Here is a 26,439-nt window from a genome sequence, read left to right on the forward strand (position 1 = left end):
CCCTTTAGTGGACCAATCCTTTCTCTAGTTACCTGCTTGCTTCTTATATTAGAATAAAAAGCTTTGGGATTCTCCTTAATTCCGTTCGCTACAGCTATTTCATGACCCCTTTTAGCCCGCTTGATTCCTCATTTAAGACTGATCCTACTCTTCCGATATTCCTCCAGGGCCTGTTATGTTCTTAGCTGCCTGGACCTTAAGTACGCTTCCCTTTTCCTCTTGGCTAGTCGTACGATTTCTCCTGTGATTAACAGTTCACGAATCTTGCCTTTCCTACCCTTTGCTTTCAATAGGACATGCCTATCCTGCACTATCTTTAACCTATCTTTGAAAGCCTCCCACATAGCTATTTGAAAGGAAGTCCACAATTGATATGTCCAATCCACATTTCCCGGCTCCTGCCTAATTTTGATATAATTTGCCTTGATCCAGTTTAGTACTCTTCCCTTAGGACCATTCTCGTCTTTGTCTACGAGTATTCTAAAACTTACAGAATTGTCGCAGTTCCCAAAGAAATCCCCCACTGCAACTTCTACCACCTGGCCTGGCTCATTCCCCAACACCAGGTCCAGTATGGCCCCCTCCCTCATCGGACTATTGACATACTGCTCTAGAAAACTCTCCTGGATGCTTCTTACAAGTTCTGCTCCATCCAGACCTCTGACAGTAAGTGAATCCCAGTCAATGTTGGGAAAATTAAAATCTCCCATCACTACTACCCTGTTGCCTCTGCATCTTTCCATAATCTGTTTATCTATTTGTTCTTCAGTTGTTCTCCTGAGGAAGCTGTGTCTATCTATACTCCAGAGACATTCATGCATGATAATTAATTTGACCATATGTACCACAATGTCAGGGAGTGACAGACTTTAAAATATTATATGCATTATCTTGTTTACTTATCTGAATAACACTATTGGTCAGCAAGTGGCTGTTTTAAGTGAATTGCAGAGAAAATTCCTTTTTTCTCTTTTTCTCCTGAAGTGTGTATTTGGCATTATTTAGAGAGATCATTGTTAGACTTTATATTTCTGACTGAATATGTTAACCAATCCTTGAAAAGGTATTGTTTTGATAAAAACAATTGTTTATTAAAGGAACTTAGTTGATGGCTCTTTTTAATTAAAACTTGACCTAAATATAATACTTGATTGGCTATCTCAGCAACTGAGAAATATATTTTTATATTAATCTGTGACCCACGAGATAATGGTACAAGAGCGAAGTGCATTTCTCCAGCTTTGGTTGTGACACTTGTGTGTCTAGATCTGCAATGTAGTAATCCTTGTTTTCTTTTTGGTATTGCCCTCCTCTTGTTCTGAAATTCACCTGTTTAAACAATATCACATGAAATTTAAAAACAAATTTTAAGAAAATGAAGTGAATTCCCTGGCTGGAAATTACAGTGCAGCAATGAGCAAGTGTCTGATCCTCAGTATAATTGGATGGGCAAAGAATCCAGACACAATCTTCCTAAAATGATGATTGGTCACAAACCAAAAAATATATTGCACAGTTGCTGCCTAACCTGCTTAGTACAACTTCTTTTGATTTCAGATTCCAATAGCTGCATAATTTGCTTTTAAATTAAAGAACACTTTGTTTGTTTCAACTAAATAGTTTAGGGGCATGTATTGCATGTCTGTGGTACAGGCTGGGTGAACTATTATTTAAGCACTGACGTTTATTGCTTACATTGGCTCCCTGCCTTGCAGTGGAATGAATTGAATTGAAAACCATCTTCCTCATGTAACAGTTCTTGAACACATTTCTATATGTTGAAAGAGTTATGTAAAAGCATTGTCATTGTAATTTCTTATCTATTCTTGCAGAACGTACTTCTAATTTTAAAACTTCTACAATTCTTTATAGACATGTTGGTGACCTGGGTAATGTTGAAGCCAATGATGATGGTGTTGCTAAGTTTGAAATGCACGACCGACTTCTTCGCTTGGCTGGAAATTATTCAATAATTGGACGCACTTTGGTGGTAAATATTTCTTCCCACAGACTCAGTTGTTATACAGCTGTTCTGAACAAATGGCTTGTTGGAATGAAAATTAAAGCATAATACGACACACACATTTGATCTTATGAATTTACTTTCATGCCATTATCCCACCCTTTCATTGGATAGTCTAGGACAGTTAACCATCTCAACAGTTGTTACCCATATTGTCACTTTTTTAACTTAACTTTAACTTCAACCAGTCACACACCCTTCTACCTCGTTCCATCAATGTGAAAACTTTCCCTTACAAAACGAATGCTGTGCTATGCAATCATCAAAATCAATTTAAAAGCTAAATGTATTAATTGCTCACTTTTGAATAAAGAGCAAAACAGCACAGGAACAGGCCCTTCAGTCCTCCAATCTGCACCAACACATTTTGCCCTTCCATACTAAAGCTGTCTTCATTACAGGATCTGTATCCATCTATCTCCTTCCTATTCATGTATTTTTTCAGGTTTTTCTTGAATGCTGCTATTGTGTCTGCTTCCACCATCTCCTTTAGCAGCACTCACCACCCTTTGAAAAACTTGCCTCACACATATCTCTTTTAAAGCCTAGCACCTTGAACCCATGTCCCCTAATAATTGACACCTCCAACCTGAGAAAAAAGCCTCGTACTTTCCACTCTACCCTAGCCATTCACAATCCTATAAGCTTGTATCCGGTTCCTCAACCTCGTGCGTTCCAGTGAAAACAAATCCAGTCTATCCAACCTTTCTTCATTTCTAAAATCTCCCAGGCCAGCAACATCCTAGTAAACCTTTTCTGTACCTCCTCCAAAGCATTCACATCGTTTTGGTAGTGTGGTGACCAGAACTGTACACACTATTCTAAGTGTGGTCTAACTAAAGTTCTATAAAGCTCCTTCTATTCAATGCCCGTTCCAATGAAGGTAAGCATGCTTCCTTTTGGTAATCTGTGGACCTGCACACCCAGATTCTTCTGCATATCAATCCCAAGGGTTCTGCCATTGACTGTATAGTTTCCACCTGTACTTTACCTTCCAAAATGCATCACCTCACATTTGTCCAGATTAGATTCCGTCAGCCATTTTTCTGCCCACATCTCCAGCTGATCTTTAACCTTCTGCATCCTCTGACAACCATCCTCTCTATCTGCAACTCTACCAATCTTTGTATCATCCATAAGCTGACTAATTAGATCAGGTATGCTTTCCTCCAAATCATGTATGTTGACCACGAACAGCAGAGTCCCAGCACTGATCCCTGTTGAACACCATAGTCACAACCCTCCATTCCAAAAAGCATCCTTCCACCAGTACCCTCTGTCTCCTAAGACTAAGCCAGTTCTGGATCCACCTTGCCAGTTCATCCCTGATACCATGTTACTTCACTTTCTGCACCAGTCTGCCATGAGAGACCTTGTCAAAGGCTTTACCGGGTCCATGTAGACAACATCAACTGCTTTCCCCAATCGATCATCATCTTCACCACCTCAAAAAAACCCAATCAAGTTATTGAGACATGACCTACCCCACACTAAACAATGCTGTCTATCGCTATTAACTCCATTCGCTTCTAAATGCATATAGATCTTGTCCCTGAGAATCTTTTCTAATAATTTCCCTACCACTGAAATGAGGATCACAGGCCTGTAATTTGCTGGATTATCCCTGCTACCCTTCTTAAACAATGGGACAACATTGCTTGTTCTCCAGTACTGTGGGATCTTACCTGCGGCCAAAGAGGATACAAAGATGTCTGTCAATGTTCCAGCAATTTGTTTTTTTTGCCTCCCTCCATATTCTGGGATAGATCCCATCTGGACCTGAGGACTTAACTATCTTAATATCTTTCAAGAAACACAACACCTCTTCCTGTTTAATAGCAACATGGCTTAGAAATTTGACACTCCCTTCCCTGAGATATCCTCCACCAATTCCTTCTCTTTGGTGAATACTGATACAAAGTATTTGTTTAGGACCTCACCTGCCTCTTCTGGCTTGTACATTGATTTCTTCCTTTTGCTGAGAATGTATTTGTTCAGCCTTTTTACTCAGAATGAATAGTTTGGAGTGCCAAACAAAGCTTGATAGTTGTGTTACATAACTAAATAGCTATTTAAAGAATAGATACAGAGTGTTCGGCTCACTGTTATATCCTGATCTTTCCTCCTTTTACATTTATCCAATTTTCCCTGAGGTGGATCTGTAATGTTTCCTTTAGCTACTCTTTGTAGTTCCATGAGTTCCATGTTTCAGCCATTCTAGATGAAAAGTAGAATTCTGTTAATCTTCTATTGATTTTTTTTTCAGTGAGTGCCTTACATTTATGGTCTCTTCTTTTGGTCCCACCCACAAGTAATAACATCTTCTCTATATGTTTATTCTTAAAGATTACATTTTTTTTGCTCAAGATGTCCAGCCAATTTTTACTGATAGGTGTAACCTATCCATTCTGGTATTACTTTAATAAACCATTTTACCACTTCAGTACTTAGAACTATTTTCAATATTCCAAATGTGATTTAACTAATGTTTTATTCTCTAGTGTCAATTTTATTTCTCTACAAATTAACCTTTGTGCTTCATTTACTTTTCAATGGCTTTATTAACCGATATTACATATTTCATCTTCTTTTAATTCCACCTCTTGTCTTGTATTTACTCTCCCGTTTCACCTTCGATCTCTGACACTGAACAGTCTATGCTCAACAAAGGACTATTTTATTCCAATATTTCCCCATCACAGATTGGAATGCAGAATGATTCTGAACTCTTCTGTGGCTTTGCCTCCATTCTCACTTGGCCAGCGTTCTCTTTGTCCTCCATAAACCCTTTCCCTGTCACTAATACTGTGTTGTGGATCAAACTAGGGATAAGGTTACTTTGAAACTCGTGATGTGTAATGAGGCAGGTTTAATAAATGATCTCAGAGTAAAAGATTGCCAGGGAACAGTGAAATAACACAGATGACTTTAGTATTCAGTTTGAGAGGGAGGAACTTGGAATTAGAAACAACTGTATAAGATTAAATAATAGTAATTACAAAGAGATCAGGGTAGAGCTTGCTGGAGTGGTTTGAGAACGGAGCAGCGAAAGGCAGTTGAGAAACAATGACGATGGCTGACAACAAAGACATATTCCATTGAGAAAAAAGGAGTCTAGGAAGGAAAATGAGCTAATCTTGGTTAGCCAGGAAAGATGAGGATAACATTAAATGGAAAGAAAAAAGCATAATATGTGGCAAAAGTTAGTGGTAAGCCAGAGGACTGGAAAGGTACTACAAAATCAACAAAAGATCAACAAAGGGAAATAATAAACTTTGACAGTAAAGTTGCAAGTATTATCAAGACGGACAGCAAGAGTTTCTATAAATATATAAAAAAGGAAGAGAGAAGCCATGGTGAATATAGGCCCCTTAGAGAATGAGGCAGGAGAAATAATAATGGGGAACCAGGAAATGGCCAAGGAGTTGAATAAATACTTTGCATCAGTCTTCACAGTGGAAAACATAAATAGCATTCCAAAATTACTAAATATTCAAGGGACAAAAGGAGAAAAGGAAATAAATGCAATAACTATCATGAGAGAAACCAGTGGGGCTAAAGACCGTTAAGTCCCTGGGCCTTATGGGATGTATCCAAAGGTATTTAAGGAAGATCATGAATGCAATGGTAGTAATTTTCCATGAATTCTTAGATTCTGGATTGGAAAACTTCAAATCTATGCAAAGCTAACCTATTATTTGGAAATAGAAGGAGACAATAAAAAAGGTAGGCCAGTTAGCTTAATATCTGTACGCGGAAAATGAGAGACTGCAATATAAACGGATTTGATAATAGAGCATTTAGGAATACTTAACATGATTAAGCAGAATCACCATGCCTTCATGAATGGGGAAATCATGCTTGACAAATTTATGAGAACTCTTTTAGAATGTAACCAGCAGAATAGATAAAGGGGAAACAATGGATGTAATAAATGTGAATTTTCAGAATGTATTTAATGAGGTACTAAACTTGAGGTTACTTGTTAGGATAATATCCTAAGATGTTGGGGGTAGTACATAAGTATTGATTAAGGATTGTCTAATGGAAAACAGAGTTAGGAAAAGGAGGGGCAAATTCAAGCTATCAACCTGTAAATTTGTGGTTTGCCACAGGAATCAATGCTGGGCATTATTTCCAATATGTATGAATAACTTGATGAGGAAAGTGATTGATTGTACTATATCCAAATTCACAAATGACATAAAAATGGTTGGGGAGGCAAGGGGTCAGAGTGACACAGATTCTGCAGAGTGAGATAAATAGGTTACATGAGTGGCATATTGTTTTTAGTTTGGAACTTGTAAAGGTATGTGTGGGATTAATGGGATTGTACTTTTCTGTGTGTTTAACATTATTTGAATTTGTATTGTAAATAAATAGTTTTGGTTATTTTATTTTATCATTTCATTTGATTGAATTTATTTTGGTAAATAAACTTCTATTTTATGGTTAAAACAAAAGCTGCAACCTTGCATGCTTATGTTTCAATGAGACAACACTTTGTTAAAACCAAAATAAACATTATCTAGCAAGCTAGGTTTTGATGTCAGATATGATCTGTCGAGTAATAATATTGGATGGGATCATAATAACACTTGTACCCCTGATCTTTCTGTTCTTCTATCCCATTTAGTTTCCTTATTCTTCCAGAAAATATCACCTGACACATGTTTATGTGAAGTTCATTTGCTATTTACACACCCAATCTGCAAGTTTTTTACTTTTGTGGATTTAAGACAGCAGGTAACCAAAGTACTTTACAGCCAATGAAAACCTTATGAAGTAAAGGTAAAGTCACTGTAGTCCAACCAGACAATAGGGATGCTCTCTCATTACAGAGAGATGACTAGTAGTGGTTTAGGGTCATCAACCCTCGGATGAGGGGAGATGTTGAGAAAGCGAGTTCTTCATATTAACGTCAGCCGGTGCAGGAATTAAATCCATGCTTTGCATCATAGAATATTCACTATTGTAATGTAGGAATGTGATAGGCAATCTGTAAACAGCAAACTGTTGTACACAGCACTATAATAGTATCAAAGTAGTCTGTTTTTGTGATGTTATTTGCAGATAAATATTGGCTAAGGTGCCAGGGATAACTACTCTGCTGTGCTTTGAAGTGAAGCAATATGGTCCTTAGTGTCCACTTGAGAAAATTGAAAGGCCCTCAATTTAATACCTTGTCTCAAATATGATACCTCTGACAGTGTAGAACTCCTCTTTCAGTCTTGCACTGATATATCAATCTGATTTTATTTGCGCTCGAGTCCTGAACTTGACCCACAAATAACTGTCTCAGAAATTACTATCCCCACACCCTGTCCCCAAATTTGATCTCATTACAAATTTTGATTTAGTGCGACTGTTTCCCAAGTCAAAATCTGTTATGTTGTTAATGAGGAGCTTGTCCTTCAGTTACTTGAAACAATAGTCAGATCTTATTTGTAGTACTGAATTCCATCTTGAGAATGAAATCTCAGCCTTGGAAAGAGTGATATGGGGTGGTTCAGTTGTGAGCACAGGTTGCACAAACTTTTGCATATTCTTGGAATTTTAAATAAAGTCAGATTGAGCTGTTTAATATTTTAGGTTAGATGCAGTGAGGCAATAGGTCTTTTGTTGGGAAATCAGAAAAAAATCTTCAAGGAGAAAGTGAGGACTGCAGATGCTGGAGATCAGAGCTGAAAATGTGTTGCTGGAAAAGCGCAGCAGGTCAGGCAGCATCCAAGGAACAGGAGAATCGACATTTCGGGCATCAGCCCTTCTTCAGGAATGAGGAAAGTGTGTCTAGCAGGCTAAGATAAAAGGTAGGGAGGAGGGACTTGGGGGAGGGGCATTGGGAATGCGATAGGTGGAGGGAGGTCAAGGTGAGGGTGATAGGCTGGAGTGGGGTGGGGGCGGAGAGGTCAGGAAGAAGATTGCAGGTTAGGAAGGCGGTGCTGAGTTCGAGAGATTTGACTGAGACAAGGTGGGGGGAGGGGAAATGAGGAAACTGGAGACATCTGAGTTCATCCCTTGTGGTTGGAGGGTTCCCAGGCGGAAGATGAGGCGCTCTTCCTCCAACCGTCGTGTTGCCATGGTCTGGCGATGGAGGAGTCCAAGGACCTGCATGTCCTTGGTGGAGTGGGAGGGGGAGTTGAAGTGTTGGGCTACGGGATGGTTGGGTTGGTTGGTCCGGGTGTCTAACACCTCTGGGACACCCAGACCAAGCAACCCAACCACCCCGTAGCTCAACACTTCAACTCCCCCTCCCACTGCACCAAGGACATGCAGGTCCTTGGACTCCTCCATCGCCAGACCATGGCAACACGACAGTTGGAGGAAGAGCGCCTCATCTTCCGCCTGGGAACCCTTCAACCACAAGGGATGAACTCAGATGTCTCCAGTTTCCTCATTTCCCCTCCCTCCACCTTGTCTCAGTCAAATCCCTCAAACTCAGCACCGCCTTCTTAACCTGCAATCTTCTTCCTGACCTCTCCGCCCCCACCCCACTCCAGCCTATCGCCCTCACCTTGACCTCCCTCCACCTATCGCATTCCCAACGCTCCTCCCCCAAGTCCCTCCTCCCTACCTTTTATCTTAGCCTGCTGGACTTTCCTCATTCCTGAAGAAGGGCTGATGCCCGAAACGTCGATTCTCTTGTTCCTTGGATGCTGCCTGACCTGCTGCGCTTTTCCATCAACACACTTTCAAATCAGAAAAAAAGCTGTTTTACACACAAGGATAGGGAAATAATGGAAATCTCCGCATCATAAGAAATTTGCAACTTTCAACATTGCCTCACAAAAATTGATCTGAAAAGTATCAAGATATTGAATGAAGGTGTGGAATTAAGTTGTGCATCAACTATGTTAAGTGGTTCAAGGAGCTTACTAGAAGATGAGTGGAGGGATTCAGCCGCTACCATTTTTATGACAAATAAATGAAAATATAGTGATGTAACTATATTTACATTACTTACATGCTCTAAGCCCATGGTGTCACTTATTGGTATTTCTTTTTCTTGTTGAATCTTTTCCTACCTCAACCTCCTACGATGTCTAACTACTCCCAAAGTAGATGGAATCACAGTGATAGCATGACAGATGATGCAGTTCTGTGGCAGTGGTCAGGGTCTGGCTCATTGATGCCATATGATACCTCAACAAAAGATGGGGGTGGCTTGTCAAATTTGAAAATGCTGTTGAATATGGACAGTAAGTGTGGATTATCTGCTGTTTGAGATGTCAGTTGACCATCATTTGTGTGACACAAGTGTTGTCATCTTTGTTAGAATCCCTACAATGTGGAAGCAGGCCATTTGGTCCATAGAGTACACACTGAGCTTCTGAAGAGCATCCCACCCAGAACCACCTCCCGACTCAATCACCCTGCATTTCCTATGGCCAACCCACCTACCCTGCACCTCCTGGACCCTACAGGCAATTTAGCATGGCCAATTCACCTAACTTGCACATCTTTGGACTTTGGGAGCAAACCAGAGCACCCGGAGGAAACCCATGTGCAAACTCCACACAGACAGTTGCCCAAGGATGGAATTGGATCCAGGTCCCTGACACTGAGAGGCAAGAAGGAGGATGGTAAAAGGTTGTGGCTGTAAGAGCTGCTCCTTTTTTTGAGGTACTTTCAGTGTTGGAACTGATTTCCTCAAATTCTAGCGGCAGCAATTGCTGTTCTCTAAGCTGTTGCATTGTTTTGGAACTTTGGGGAAAAGAAAGGTTAAAACAATGGCATTTTTAAAAAGGAAGAAGACAGACAAAGGTAGCAACCACATAGCAAATAAATCAAATGGAGAAATAAACCTGGACTGCTGTCTGACCCAGCAGTGAATCTGCACAACTGACTATTCTGCAGTTTGATTTCGAGTATATCTGGACATTGAAACTTGTCTTAAGAAGAATTAACAAACGGCGAAATTCGCAGCTGACCTTGGAGAAACCTGTGTGGGGAAGCTCACAGCATAGGAGCAGCTAAGTGGTTTTTAAAAGTGTAAACTTGCTGTTTTTTACTTGTAAATCTATGATAGTGACTTGAGTGGGTTCTTTTTAGGTTTTATGTTATATTAAGATCCATCTCTTGATTAAACTTTAAAAACACAATAGCTACTAAGTTAGCCTGGAACAGTGTAAGAGTAGTAAGACTATGCTATTTTCTGAGTTTGTAGATTGTTAAGGAGCAAAGTTGGCCTTTAGTAGAGTGATGTGCGCTTCCTGTTGGATGTAGGAGATGAGGAGGAGTTTCCATATTATTGATGAATATGTCTGCAGAAAGTGTGTTTGGTTACGATTCCTGTCAGATCACATGAATCAGTTGGAGCGGCAGTTGGAGGCAAGGAGGTCCTCGACGATAGTAATATCTGGATTACTTCCAGTGCCACAAGCCAGTGAGGGTAGGAATAGGAGGATTGAGCAGATGAATGCGTGGCTGGAGAGCTTGTGCAGGGGAGAAGGATTCACGTTTTTGGATCATTGGAAAGACTTCTGGGGTAGAAGTGACCTGTACAACAAGGACGGATTGCACCTGACTTGGAAGCGGCTTAACATATTAGTGGGGAGATTTGCTAGAGCTGCTTGGGAGGATTCAAATTAGTGGGGAAACAATGGGACCCAAGGAGATAGTGAGGAAAAAGAGATCAGTCTGAGACTGGTACAGTTGGAAAAAGAAGCAAGTCAAACAGGGCAGGCAAGAGCAAAGCAGAGAATGAGGTCAGACTGATGAATTAAACTGATTGAAGTATTTCAATGCAAGAGGCCTAACAGGTAAGGCAGATGAACTCAGGGTATGGTTGGCAACATGGGAATGGGATATCCTAGCAATTACAGAGATGTGGCTCAGGGATGGACTGGAATGACAGTTTAATGTGCCAGGATACAAATGCTGCGGGAAGAATTGAGAGGGAGGAAAGAAAGGAGAGGGCATGGTGTTTCTCTTTGGTTAACATTACAGCTATACTTCGGGAGGATGTTCCTGGGACTACATGCACGGAAGTTATTTGGGAAATAAGAAAGATATGATCACCTTTATTGGATTGTGCTATAGTAGTAGTCAGTGGGAAATTGAGAAATACATTTGTAGGATCTCAGTTGTCTGTAAGATAAGATAGGGTAGTTACGGTAGGGCATTTTGACTTTCCAGACATAAACTGGGACTGCCATAATGTTAAAGACTTGGATGGAGAGGAATTTGTTAAGTGTGTACAAGATGATTTTCTGATTCAGCATGTGGATATACCTACTAGAGAAGCTGCAAAATTTTACCTACTCTTGGGAAATAAGACAGGGCTAGGTGTCAGTGGGGAACACTTTGGGGCCAGTGTAATTCTATTAGTTTTGAAATAGTGTTGGAAAAGGATGAACCAGATCTAAAAGTTAAAGTTCTGAATTGGAGGACAATATTAGGCAAGAACTTTCAAAAATTGTTTGGGAAGGGATGTTCCCAGGTAAAGGGACGGCTGAAAAATGGGGAAGCCTTTGAAAATGAGATGAGACCCCAGAGACAGTATGTTCCTGTTAGGGTAAAGGGCAAATCTGGTAGGTGTAGCGAAAGTTGGATGACTAGAGAAATTGAGATTTTGGTGAAGAAAAGGAATGAAGCATCTCTCAGGTACAGATCAAGTGAATCACTAGAAGAGTATAAAGGTGGTAGGAGTATACTTAAGAGGGAAAAAGGGGACATGAGTTAGCTTTGGCAAATAGGGTTAAGGAGAATCCAAAGGGATCTGAAAATTCTTTAAGAACTAAAAGGTAACTAAGGAGAGAAGAGGGCCCCTTAAAGATCAGCAAGGCCGCCCATATGTGCAATCATAGGAGTTGGGGGAGATACTAAATGAGTATTTTGCAACAGTGTTTAATGTGGAGAAGGATATGGAAGATATAGAATATGGGAATGTAAATAGCGGCATCCTGAAAAATGTCCATATAATAGAGGAGGAGGTGCTGAATGGCTTAAAATGTATAAATGTGGATAAATCCCTGGGACCTGATAAGGTGTACTGTTGAACGCTGGGAGAAGCTAGGGAAATGATTGCTGGCTGCCTTGCTTAGATATATGCATCGGTAGTCACAGGTGAGGTGCTGGAAGACTGGAGGTAAGTTAACATTGTGCCACTATTTAGGAAAGGTGGTAAGGAAAAACATCCAATCAACAGGTGGTATTGTTCTAGATGGTTTAATGCTTCTTGAGTTAAGAATTAATTAAAAGAAAATTCACTGTATATCTAACGTACAAAATTTTGTTCCTGATCAATTTTATTATATGTTTTCATATTGTAAATACAATATCTTTATCTGTTTTTTTGATTTATCGCTGAAACAGAAAAGGAACATTTTTTTTAAAAACCAAGGATTGCTGCACTATTTTTAAAGCAAGTAACCTGACACTCATATGCTGTTTACACAGCCTTTGATTGAAGCAGTGGGCCAAGTCTAGTTGCGTATGAGCTGGAGCCAGTACGTTACCTAACAATGGAGCTATGTTTAACAACAAGTATCAGATTGGTCTGTGGGACCAGTGTCCAGTTATTGATGACAAAGGCCCTCCTGCTTGCCAAAACTCTGGCTACCTGATAACTGAACAGTTTGGGGATGCAAATGTTCAGGTCAGAAACCTTGGGACCTCTGAAAAAGAAGGTATTTTTGCTCTGCAGTGAAAAGCATCTCAAGCCTGTCATTAATTAGTTTATTTTCCCTAATCATTTTCTGTAACTGTGACTTCGAATTAAGAAATCCGAGGTCCTTGTAAGTGTAAATCATTCACCCTGTGTCTCCTGCAAACCAGTGAAAATACCTGGCGAAAGAAGATTAAGCAGCAGTTTTTGGATCAACAAAAGGATCATCTCAGCAAGTTCTATGAATAAGGACCGCTGAACTCCCTCGTCAGTCTTTCCTGCTACCAATAACACCCATTTTTTGTGACCATTGTCATAATGATTTTTTTTATATAAGGTTACTATGCCCTTAAGTTTTTTTCCCAAGAGAGGGGGTAATTGGCCAGGCTCCAGCTCGGCTGGGTTTGAAAGGTGTATTGGGGCCCTGTTTGTTTACTCCGAACAGAAAATGCCTCTGCCAAAGGCTTTCATGTCTTAAAAAAATATAATCAAAGGGGAGTGCCCAGCTATCTGTGTAGCTAGCCTTTGTTTAGATTAGAGTTTTTGGTTCAGTTCAGTAGCAGTACATGTGAAGAAAGACTGGTGGGGCATTTCTCTCTCTCTCTCTCTATCTCTCTTTCTCTCTCTACCTCTCTGTTATAAATATTAATTCTTGTTAAGTACAGAAAGTAGTCTGTGCTTTCTGACAGCCTATCAAAAAGACAGTATATTGGGAAATTCTGTATACTTTAAGGACTGTTTAATTTTTATGATGACTTTATGATCAGCAGGACTGGTCTTCCAGAGTGCTTCCTCAGAATTAGAATTAGGTTTATTGTCTTCTGTACTCAAGTTACAAAAGAACAGGAGCATAAAGTCATAGAGATTGTACCAGCCTCCAACACTTCCTCTGGCAGCTCATTCCATACCACCCTCGGCGTGAACAAGTTGCCTCTTCGGTCTCTTTTATATCTTTCCCCTTTCACCCCAAACCTATGCCTTCTCGTTCAGGACTGTCCCACCCCAGGGAAATGACTTTTTCTATTTATTCTATCCATGCCCCTCATAATTTTGTGAACCTTTATAAGGTCACCCCTTACTCTCCGACGCTCCAAGTAAAACAGCCCAGCCTGTTCAGCCTCTCCCTATAGCTCAAATCCTCCAACCCTGGCAACATCCTTGACTGAACTCTTTCAAGTTTCACAACATCTTTCTGATAGGAAGGAGACTAGAATTGTACGCAGTATTCCAACAGTGGCCTAACCAATGTCCTGTACATCCGCAACATGACCTCCCAACTCCTGTACTCAATACTCTGACCAATAAAGGAAAGCATACCAAACACCTTCTTCGCTCTCCTATCTACTTGCGACTCCACTTTTAAGGAACTATGAACCTGCACTCCAACGTCTCTTTGTTCAGCAACACTCCCTAGGACCTTACCATTAAGTGTATAAGTCCTGCTAAGATTTGCTTTCCCAAAATGCAGCACCTCGCATTTATCTGAATTAAACTCCATCTGCCACATCTCAGCCCATTGGCCCATCTGATCAAGATCCAGTTGTAATCTGAGTTAACCTTCTTCGCTGACCACTACACCTCCAATTATGGTGTCATCTGCAAACTTATTAACTATACCTCTTATGCTCGCGTACAAATCATTTATTGAAATGACGAAAAGTAGAGGACCCAGCACTGATTCTTGTGGCACTCCATTGGTCACAGGCCTCCAGTCTGAAAAACAACCCTCCACCACCACCTTCTGTTTTCTACCTTTGAGCCAGTTCTGTATCCAAAATGGCCAGTTCTCCCTGTACTCCATGAGACGTAACCTTGCTAACCAGTCTCCCATTGGGAACCTTGTCAAACGCCTTACTGAAGTCCATGAACATCATGTCTACCGCTCTGCCCTCATCAATCCTCTTTTTTTACTTCTTCAAAAAACTCAGTCAAGTTTGTGAGACATGATTTCCCACACACAAAGCCATGTTGACTATCACTAATCAGTCCTTTGCCTTTCCAAATACAAGTACATCCTGTCCCTCAGGATTCCCTCCAACAACTTGCCGGCCACCGACATCAGGCTCACTGGTCTATAGTTCTCTGGCTTGTCCTTACCACCCTTCTTAAAGAGTGGCACTACGTTAGCCAGCCTCCAGTCTTCCAGCACCTCACCTGTGACTATAAATGATACAAATATCTCAGCAAGAGGCTCAGCAATCACTTTCCTAGCTTCCCACAGAGTTCTCGGGTACACCTAATCAGGTCCTGGGGATTTATCCATCTTTATGAATTTCATGACATCCAGCACTTCCTCCCCTGTAATATGGACATTTTCCATGATGTCACCATCTATTTCCCTACATTCTGTATCTTCCATGTCCTTTTCCACAGTAAATACTGATGCAAAATACTCGTTTAGTATCTCCCCCATTTTCTGCACATTGAAAAGTGTGCAATATTGCCAACACACAGTTGCATCTTAGGTACAAAGTACCTATATACCAGTCTTACGCACAAAGAAAAGAAAAAAAATACACTACATTACAGATATACATAGAATAAGTTTAGCTTTATCTTTTTCCTAAAAGATGGACATTATAGTCATTCTGTCAGGGCTTCCACGTCTTCTGAATAGGCTCCACCGGTTTCCAACCAGTAACCATCATTCTGGGGCCGCTGGCCACCCTCACCTTGCTCCAGGTGGTTGGCCACCCATGTTCAGGGTTGTTGGTTGCCCCTGCTCTGCTCGGGCCGTTGGCGGCTCCCACTTTACTCCAGCCTATGGCTGTGATCCTCTCTCCACTTGGGGCTGCTGGCTGCTATCCTGACTCAGGGCCACTAGCCAGTTCCCCCTCTGCTCCAGGCCATTGGTAGAAGAGAAAAAAGACAAGAGTAAAACAACATTCTTTATAGCATAATCAACCTGGCATAGTTTATCAACAAAATAATTATGACACATTTAGTCATCAAGCGATCCAAACCAAGCTTGATTTTTTTTCACCTGAATGCCTCTTAATCTCAGATTGCCATTAACTTCTTCGAGGAAGCACCTTTTCTGTAAAACAGTAACAACTGTGACTTGCTTGATCTACTTTGGAAATCTTTCGTTCCTCTGACATTTCCTTCATGCTAACAAAATTATTCCTCAGTGATACTCTCTGTTGAATGTATAGTATCCCAGAAGAGACGTTTTCCAGGCAAACTTTTCTTCCATATAAGATTTCCTTTAGAATATTGTATAATCTCCCTGTATTTAGTTTCTTTTATGATCTGAGGAGTTGTGAATACTCCTGAATAGTTTGCAAACATCACCCTACCTCTAGCTTGTAATGGAGGGAAGGTCATTAAAGCAGCTGAAGATGGGTGGGCTTCACACACTGCCTTGAAGACCTCCTGCAGTCATGCCCTATAACAGATGATTCACTTCCCACAAATAAACTATATTCCTTTGTGTTAGGCGTGATTCCAACGAGCAGTGAGTTTTTCTGATCCCCATTGCTTCTTTGAAATCTTTGCTACAGCTCATTTAGCCACACTGTGGAATTCTGCATTGTTATCAAAGTCACTCCCTCTCTGTTCTATTGTTGAGTTCACCTCTTTTGTTCATGTTTGGACCAATACTGTGTTGAGGTCAGGAGCTGAGTGGACCTGGTAGAAGAGCCCAGACTGTGTGAATTAGCAGAATATTGTTGAGTAATTGCTATCAGTGACAACTTGCAATATTTTTTTATGATTGAGAGCGTGAACTGCTGGGGCAGTTATTGGCTGTGTTGGATTTGTCTGACTTGTTGTGGGTAGGACATATGTGTTCAATTTATGATGTGATTGGGTAGACACTGGTGTTTTAACTATGTACAACAACAACTTGATCAAGGAAGTGACTAGCTCTAGAGCTAACTCTTTTGTATTTCTGCTTGAAAGTTGTTTGGGTTCATTGTATATGCAGTATTCACTGTCTTCAGTCCTTTCTTGATATCAAATAGACTAAATCGGATTGATCGAAGTTTGGCATCTGTGATGCTTGGAGCCACAGCAGCATGAATGATCATTGACTCAGTATATGCAGTTGAAGATGCCCATTAAGGGCCTGCGGCAGCGAGGTCGTCCTCCTGGCATTTGGGCTGGTGGCAGTAGTAGCTATGCTCCTTCAGTGATTGGGGATGGCAACGGACTCTGCAAGATGGCAGCACCAGAAAGGCAACATCTACAAATGAAGCGGGATTGTGACCTGGAGACAGCCTGACCTGGCATCTGAACCAGGGACTCTTGGTTGTGGGGCGAGTGTGGGTTCAGCTGCGTCAGTGAAGTGGGCCCAGCAGTGAAGGAATGGCAGTTAAAGTTACCACCAGTTTTGTATCTGCCAGCAGGAGGTGGCTCAACACATCCACATTTGCTACTTGGCCTCTTGGAAGGTGTTCCAACTTGTAATTATATGCACTTAGTATTAGAGCCCACTGCTGAATTCGGCCTGAAACTATGAGTGGCACTGCCTGATCTCTCTTAAGTAGATCTGGCAGGGGTTTGTGGTCTGGGATGTGGAGCCCAAAACTGCGCACAGTACTCCAATACTTGTGAATCTGAAATGAACACGATGGATGTCACCACCTTGACGCCTTTGCCGCCTGAAGAAGAGAATGAATTCTGTAATGCTCTGGGTGCAAGAGATGAGTTGGTGTGCGTTACATACTGCTGGTTTTAGAGGCAGAGTTGGAGGAACCTGACCCAATTTTTGAAATGGTGGAGCTGCAAAAAAATGAACCAGCCTATGTCCCATTATCAAGTTAAAGAACTCTATGTTGGTGAGTCCTGTGCAGGTGGCAGCAAGACAGTAGAGGTCTCCATTGAGGCTAGGTGCTGGGTCAGAAGGACTGATATTCCGAACTTTATACTATCGTATTTTTATAATTTATTCCTGAGTCCTGTAACGCTGGGCTATTTATTTCTTACCTTTTTCTTTGTTTTCCTGAGAATTTGATCTTAAGTATCTGTACCTAAGAAGGTGCTGTAATGCGGTGACTGTGAACTTCTCGCTATACTTATTTGAGTTAATGTGACAATAAAGCTAATCAATTTGATTCATTCAGTTGGTGCAAATACTTCAGCTTTACTGCTGTAAAACTATCTCAGCAACCACAAGGAAATCTGGAGTGTCAGTTGAGTAAGAAATTCAAGATTTGAGATAGGAATGATGTTCTTTTGGGATTGGAGTATCTGAGAAATAGGTTGAAACTTTGTCTTACTGTTTATATTAAGATCTTTCGAAACGTGTGTGTTTGTGTATGGTATATATATTCTGTATACTTGTTTTCTCTTTTGTGTAATAAATTTGTGTTGTTTTATTGAAGAACATTAGCAGCCTACTGTGCATATATTTCAGTGACTTAGAACAAAAGTAATCAAATGCAAAAATTAAATTTCTGATCTATCAAGCCAGTTTCCTCTCAGGGGTTTGACTTGACTGGTATTACCAACAGCTGGGATCATAACAGGGTAGGTTTCAGTTCCAGTTGGGAAAGCCTTTTGGTTCTCCCCATCATCACCAGCTATTTCAATTTTGCCAGGACCAGATCTTTCTGCATTCAAAGTCTGATGTTCTGAAAGAAGTGTGTCCAGAAAATTTAAAACTACTCCAGACTCTTCCAGTGGCGTTACCACCAGTTTTGTATTTGCCAGCAGGAGGTGGCTCAACACATCCATATTTGCTACTTGGCCTCTTGGAAGGTGTTCCAATTTGTAATTATATGCACTTAGTATTGGAGCCCACTGCTGAATTCGGCCTGAAACTGAGTGGCACTGCCTGACCTCTCTTAAGTAGATCTGGCAGGGGTTTGTGGTCTGGGATGTGGAGCCCAAAACTGCGCACAGTACTCCAATACTTGTGAATCTGAAATGAACACGATGGATGTCACCACCTTGACGCCTTTGCCGCCTGAAGAAGAGAATGAATTCTGTAATGCTCTGGGCGCAACAGATGAGTTGGTGTGCGTTACATACTGCTGGTATGAGAGGCAGAGTTGGAGGAACCTGACCCGATTTCTGAAATGGTGGAGCTGCAAAAAAATGAACCAGCCTATGTCCTCAGACCCAGAAGGAAGGAATGTAGTGATTGTAATGAGGTCAGCCAGGTGGATCACATGTGTTCCCTGATTGGACCAGATTAACAGCCTCAATCAGGAAGCTTTGGCTGATGGATAAAAATTGGAGTGTCAGACATCTTGTTCAGCGTGAGAGCTAACTGTGAGAGTGCTGGATCACTGTCTTGGACTTTCTACATGTAAATAAAGGGTGACTTGATAATGGGACACCGGCTTTTTGGAGTTCTTTCACAATGCACGTCAGTAAAATTCTGAACTAATTCCTTGTTCTGCGCCTGTCTGTCCAAGCCCTCACTTCCGTTCTTTCAGTACTTTCTGATGTTATCATTTATAAGCCTTTCAAAAACCCAAGGTACCATTTCGTGAGAAAGCATTAAGAAATAATTGAACAATTGTGTCATATCTGAAGGAAACAACTAGGTAATTCTTGAAGGATATTACTATCATAAGTTGCTCCAGTCTTTTAAAGCTGACAGCGAAGATTTGTCAGATTAACCATGATTTATTTGAATTACAGAATGGGCTCAAGGGGTTAAATGGCTGACCCTTATTTTCATGTTTCTACTTCTTGCTCTGGCTATCCAAAGTTATTTATATGGGAGTAATTCTCCTCCCCATATTTCAATATTGTGCACCATCAGCATCAAAATAAACTACAGATTGTTTGTTTTAAACCCATTTGTGTAATCTTTTAAAGGAATCATTATTTTACTTTCCTCCTCTTTGAATTTAATACTGTAGTTTATGAAAAAGACATAGATAGGTAGCTACCTCTTTGCCCACCAAATGTTTTTTATATGTTTTGATCTTGCAGTTGGGAGAATGAAATCATAGAATTTCTACTGTGTGGAAGCAGGCCATTTGGCCTACTGAGTACACACCAATCCTCCAAGGAAAATACCATGCAAACTCGCTCCCTACCCGATCCCTGTAACCCTGCATTTCCCATGGCGAGTCCACTGTGCATGCACATCCCTGGACACTATGAACAATTTAGCATGGCCAATCTATCTAACCTGCACATCTTTGGAGTGTGGGAGGAAACAGTGGCTCAGTGGTTAGCACTGCTGCCTCACAACATCAGGGATTCACGTTCAATTCCAGTCTGTGTGGAGTTTGCACATTTTCCCTGTGTCTGCGTGGGTTTCCTCCGGGTGCTCCGGTTTCCTCCTACAGTCCAAAGATGTGTAAGTTAGGTGAATTGGCCATGCTAAATTGCCCCTAGTGTTCAGGGATGTGTTGGTTAGGGGCATTAGTCAAGGGAAATGTGGAGCAACAGGGTAGGGGAATAGGTCTGGTGGGATACTCTTCGGAAGATTGGTGTGGACCTGGGCCAAATGGCCTGCTGCCATACTGTAGGGATTCTATGAAACTGGAGCACCCAGAGGAAGCTCCTGTCAGACTTTGGAGAATGTGCAGACTCCACACAGTCAGTCACCTGAAGCAAGAGTCAAACCTGTGTCCCTGGCGCTGTGAGGCAGCAGTGCTATGTACTGAGCCACCATGCAAAATGGCCATCAAACGCATGTGGATGAATTGAAAATATTTTTGAATATACTGTTCATTTTTATTCAAGTAACTATGTGAAAAATTACTATGTTGTTATTTGCAGGTTAAATTATTAACGTTTTCTTTCTCAAAGGTTACAGAGAATGAAGATGACCTGGGTAAAGGTGAAAGTGATGAGAGTGCTGCAACAGGAAATGCTGGAAAAGGTTTAGCCTGGGGCATAATTGGAATAGCTAACAAATAAAAGTAGTCAAAAAATGAAATGAGTAATACCCTGTGTGCTGAATAATAAAATGAAGTAGGTTTCACCATAAGTGGGAGATTTACATAGTGTTTGAAAACGTTCTTTCTGAAGTTACTTTCTTTATCTTTGTTCTTTGCAGTAAAATTCTATGTTACTCTGATAACTTTTATCATTTTATTATTTCAATCAAAAAGTCAAATATGATATTAATATTTTGTCAATTTTGTAGGTATTTATAATTTCTGCTTATGCGAGCTTCAGGTAGTTGTCAATTCTGGTCAGAAATGAAAAAAACAAAGCTTACAATTTCCTTGAGCTTTAACTTGCAGGATTCAATAAAACCTAAACAATTATTTATGTTCTCCTTGTAAAAATGTTCAAGAATTAAATTGCTCAATTCAGTGCAATATTGTAATAAGTTATGATGGCATTTTTGACTGTTCACGAATTATTTGAAATAAAAAGGAAAAACTGAAAGTCAAAGACAAATAGTAAAACTTGCGTTTTAATTATGATTTCACAAAACAATAGCAAGAGGCAGATTTTCATTCCAAGCAGGCTTAATGTGTCTGTCCCACAGAATGTGTCATCTGGTCATCCTAATATAAGGCCATACATTTGGAATGATGAGTTGCAGCCACTGTTTAATCACTAAATCTTTCAACTCGGAATGGGAATTAGGGGAAACCACTCTGTTGTTTGGAGGCGTATCTGCCACAAAGTAAGTTGTTTGTGGTTGTTGGAGCTCATTTCGGCTCCAGGACATGTCTCCTGGAGTCCTTCAGAGCAGATAACTTTGTATAATCAATCTGTTCAGAGTTGTTATACCTCTCGAGGTTGGAATTTGAACCTCAGCCTCCTGGTTCAGAGAGAAGGCAATATCAATGCACCACAAGAGCCTTAGTTCATTCAGAGTAGTGTCCTAAGCTCAACCATCTTCAGTTGCTTCCTCAATGACCTTCCACTTACTTTAAGGTCAGAAGTGGGGATGTTCATTGATAATTGCAGAATGTTCAGCACCATTCAAGACTCCTCTGTTACTGAAGCACTTCATGTTCTGGTTTATGCTGGGAAGTATCTGGTTTATGCTGAGAAGTAGCAAAAAACATTCACACCACACAATGCCAGACAATAGCTATCAGCAATAAGAGACAATCTTACCATCACCCCTTGACATTCGGTGTTACCATCACTGAGACTGTTCAAATATTGTGGTTGTAAGAGCAGTTCAGAGGCTAGGAACCCTGTAGCAAATACGTCATGTCCCGACTCTCCAAAATCTGTCCACCAACTACAAGGCAAAAGTTAGGCCTGTGATAGAATAGACTCCACTTGCCTCCAACAACTCTCAAGAAGTTTGACATCATCCAGGACATAGCAGCATGCTTGATTGGCACTATACCCAGAAACATTCATTCCATCCATCACTGATGCTCAGTCACAGAAGAATATATGATCCACAAGATACACTGCAGAAATTTGCCAATGATCCTTGCCAGCACCTTCCAAACCCAAAACCACTTCCACATTGAAGGTCAAGGATAATACATTGATGAGAACACTACCACTCTTAAGTTCCTATTGGGAGCATTTGATGAAAGGTCTGGAAATTGGACTTGACAGGACACTAATTCATTCTTCAAGAAGAACAAAGTGGCTGAGGATATCATGGTAACAGTTTTCTTAAGTACTATTGGCAGCAAGACCTTTGTGATTCTAAGGAGTCTGGTACAACCAGAGAAACCCACAGAGACAACATTTCAAGAGTTATGAGAAGTGTTAGAAAATTACTTTGCACCAATGGCTGAATAGTTCTGTTTTTATGAACAAGTACAGCACAAAGGAAAGTCCATCATCCAAAGAGGTTTACATAACATTGCAAATTTGGAGGATTTCTCTTGGATGCCTTGCAGGACTGTTTGTGGCATTCAATATGAGGTCATCCAGTGGAAGTGATTAACAAGGAAAGAGCTGGATATTATGCAGCTTTCTAAATTGCTACCTCTGTGGACACTAGTGAAGTAACCAAGTTGGCTGACAATGCCTGGGTGCATCAAGTAGTGGAATCTTGGCAGGTTGCAGGATCAACTGTAAAATGCCACCTTTGCAGCAAGAGTGGCCACAAGAAATCAACATGTTGGACCTGAGAAACCCAGGTATAAGGAAGTGGGCCATGTTGCTTGAAATTGCCAGTCCAACACAACTCAGAGAAGAGGTGCCTGAAGGAGATGAGTCAGAGGGCAAAGCATAGGTACATGCCCCCAGCCAGGGAGTTGATGGAATCAGCTGCTTCTGCGAGTGAAAAACCCAGACTCACCAGAGTTCTAGTTAAATAGACTCTTAGTATAGGGTGAAACTGGTAGTTTCTGGGTTCTTCCCAAAAAAGAGGGGAAAACTAAAAATGGAAATGGATGCAGGCACAGAGGTGTCCCTGGTTCCTGAATCAGTATCTAGGGAAATGTTAAGGGCACTACTATTAAAGCCAGCAAAGATTACACAGAACATGTGGTGCCACTGCAGGGGCGTGCACTGGTTAAAGGGACCAATGTGAGGAATTGCTACTTTACATTGTAAAAATGAATATCTTTATAGCATTATTTGGACTTTCCTAGTTACATAATTAAAATTGAACTGAGGCATGGTTGATATGTTGGCAGAGTCAAACATGAGTGCAAAAGATCCTGGAGAGTACAAAAGTGGCTTCAAAGGAACCCTGAAGGAAATGAAAGGTATTGAAATTAAATTACTGCTGGAGTCATTGTGGGTAAAAAGCTTAAATACAAGGAAAATAAAGATTCTGAAGATGAAAAGTCCTGATCACGAGGGTTAAATTCCTTCTTTGCAATTCCTTTTGATTTTTAATAATGATGACATGCCCTTTTTGTCTTAGGAGGATAAGGGAGAGATATTTTCAGTTTGCTGGCTCTGGAGAGCTCTGGATCTGCTGTATTAACTGATTTGTAGCAAACTTTTGCTGAATTAATCTGAGCACCTTCATCAGGCAATTTTAAAAATTCTTTGAGCCACTCAGTTTTAATAATGGATCGATCTCACTGCTCAAATAGCAGAAATGGGCACTACTGATTTTTTTTCCACCAGTTGTAAAGCTCTCGAGTCATTTTGGCTACATAGCAGTCTGACTGACATAGCAAGGTGTGAATGCTTAGCAGATGCCATTGACCTCCTGCAGGACAAAAACCCATTAATTTTGTTGCAGTAAAAACACCTCAACCTGAAGAAAGCCAATACATTTACTTTATCAGTTATAAGATATGGCTTACTGTTAACCAGACATTACGTGCCTCCTGCAAGCAAGCAAATCTACCTGGAGAAAGAACAGAGATGTTAATAATCCACAAGGATCATCTCAGTAAGCCCTGTCCCCAGGGACCATTGAGTTACTTTCCAGTTATTCCCTTTGCCTGTGACATTCATTTCTTTGTGTGCCTGTATGGGTGTAGAATAAGTTTTAACTACTGATGTTATATGTAATAAATAGTAATACTTGCTAAGTACAGACACCCAGTGCATAATCAACCAGGGTTGAAAAGACTGGTCAATTGAGGAATTTTGCCACTTTCATAAAACATTATTTATTTTCTCCACTCACGAATAGTGCGGTTTGATTTCCAACATACCAGTCTAGGGAGGCAGAACTTAGTCTACTGAGTAAGAATATGTGGTTTCTTTCAGTGTGCAAATGCAGTTGTCTCTGATCCTGCACCTCTTTAAAAATACATCATTTAGTTTCTAATGCATGTCCTTATTTTCCACTAAAAATGATCATCTCACACTTGTCTTAAATTTAAGCTGTGAGTTTTCCCATTTTTCCAGTATATATAGTTACTGTTAGTTCACTACTTGTATTCTAACAAGAATTCTGTGTCAGCACCAAACTTTGGAATTATATTATTCTACTTTTTTATGTCCAAGTCATTAATGAGAACAGTGGTCCCAAAATTGAGCCTTGTGTGACACCACTTCCTTCCAGTCTTGAAAACCCATCATAACTACTCTGCCTCTTAGCCAATTTTGAGGGCATACAACTCATTAATCTTAAAGATTTTAACTGTTCACCAATTAATGATGCTATACTTTATTAAACACTTACAGTCTGGTCCAAATGATGTCTCTTGGCACATTCTCCCCAAGAAATCAACTTTCTGCTGTTAATGTCAATACTATCATTAATCTAGGTGAAGAGATGATGGGAGTGTCAGCTAAGTCACAGAGCTATCATGGGGACTAGTTAGGTGATCACCTCAGTGGAAATGGTGTCAATCAAACTAAGGTAAGTACTGCATCACAGAGAAGGTGATTTGAAAGCTGCAAGAATAAGAGAGACAATATAAAATAATAGATCCGAATTTAAAGAGGGTGCATGAGCAGAGGGATGTGGGAATCTATATCACATTATTGATAGTGATGGGGTATGTGGAAAAAGCAGCAAATAAAGCTTATGGGATCCCAGTTTTCATAAACAGAGGCCACAGGTTACAAAAGCAAATAGATTATGGTAAATCTTTATAAAATGACTCACCTGAAGTTTTACAAAGATTGTGAAATCAAGAAAATGCAAGAAAGATTTGTAGTAATTTTAGTGATGAAAACTTCAGTTCCAAAGATAGGTTGGGGGGAAACAAAACAAGAGATAGGAGAGATTTGGAACAAATATTTTGCAACAGTTTTTACTGTGGAGAAAGAAATGGAGGCTAAGGAACTTAGGGAAAAATATTGATGTCTTGGACACAGTCCACATTACAGAAGAGGAAGTGCTGGAAGCCTGGGAACTATAGACTGGTGTGTTTGACCTCAGTGATGGTTAAGTTATTGAAGGGGATTCTGAGAAATAGGATTTACATGCATTTGGAGAGGTAAGGTTCTGAATATCACTCAAGGTTATGAATGGCTTTGTGTGTGAGAAATCATGATGCTCAAATTTGATTAATTGTTTTGTGGATGTAACAAAAAACGATTAATGAGGACAGAGTGGTATATGCACTTTAGTAAAGCCTTTGACAAGATTCCGCTTGGTGGACTAGCTAAAGCTAGATCACATGGGATTAGAGAGAGCTCGGCAATTGGATAAAAAATTAACTTGACAGTAAGAAACAAGGTGTTGTGGTAAAGGGTTGTGTTTCAGATTGGAGGCCTGTGACTAGCGTTGTTCCACAACGATCGCTGCTGGGTCCACTTTTGTTTGTCATTTATATAAATAATTTTGATGAGAATTTAGGAGGCATGGTTAGTAAGTTTGCAGACAGCACCAAAGTTGGTGGTGTAGTCTACAGTGAAGAAGGTTTTCAAAGATTACAAAGGGATCTTGAAATATCTGACCAATGGGCTGAAGAGTGGCAGATGGAGTTTAATTTGAATAAGTGCATTTTGGTAAAACAAACAAGGGCAGGACTTATACAGTTAATGTTAGGGACCTGGGTAGTGTTGTTGAAGAGAGAAACATAGGGATTCAGATACATAGTTCTTTGAACGTTGCATCATGGGTAGACAGGAGAAAGTGAGGACTGCAGATGCTGGAGATCAGAGCTGAAAATGTGTTGCTGGAAAAGCGCAGCAGGTCAGGCAGCATGACATTTCAGGCATAAGCCCTTCTTCAGGAATGAGGAAAGTGTGTCCAGTAGGCTAAGATAAGCATCATGGGTAGACAGGCTTGTTAAGAAGGTGTTTTACATGCTTCCTTTCATTGCTCAGACTTAAAAATCACATAACACCAGGTTACAGTTGTGAGAAACAAAGCTCACTCACTTCAATAATTTCAGTCCGAGACAAGATCTGAATCACTAGTGTCATTTATTTCGCTTTTGCAAGAGGGGTGTGGTGTCACTGTCCACAAGGCAGGGACACACACACACTAAATTCAACTAGTACACAATATTTATGTAATTTGGTTCCTATTCTTTCATCCCATTGCTCCTCCCCTGTTTACATCTCCCACCTCTCTTAAGACCTGCGCCATTAC

The 26,439-nt window shown here is 40.5% G+C and overlaps 1 protein-coding gene across 1 annotated transcript in view; it reads left to right on the plus strand.

Annotated features, from left to right (window-relative positions):
• The window catches only part of LOC140485902 (superoxide dismutase [Cu-Zn]-like), a 48,060-nt gene extending 27,165 nt beyond the window's left edge, over positions 1-20,895 (plus strand). The window contains exons 4-5 of the mRNA XM_072584350.1: positions 1,873-1,990; positions 20,352-20,895. Coding sequence (XP_072440451.1) covers positions 1,873-1,990; positions 20,352-20,462 — 229 coding nt within the window. The 3' untranslated portion in view covers positions 20,463-20,895. The remainder of the gene's footprint in view (positions 1-1,872; positions 1,991-20,351) is intronic.
• Positions 20,896-26,439: the final 5,544 nt, after the last annotated feature.

Source organism: Chiloscyllium punctatum, chromosome 15 (assembly GCF_047496795.1).
Source record: "Chiloscyllium punctatum isolate Juve2018m chromosome 15, sChiPun1.3, whole genome shotgun sequence".
Taxonomy (NCBI): Eukaryota; Metazoa; Chordata; class Chondrichthyes; order Orectolobiformes; family Hemiscylliidae; genus Chiloscyllium; species Chiloscyllium punctatum.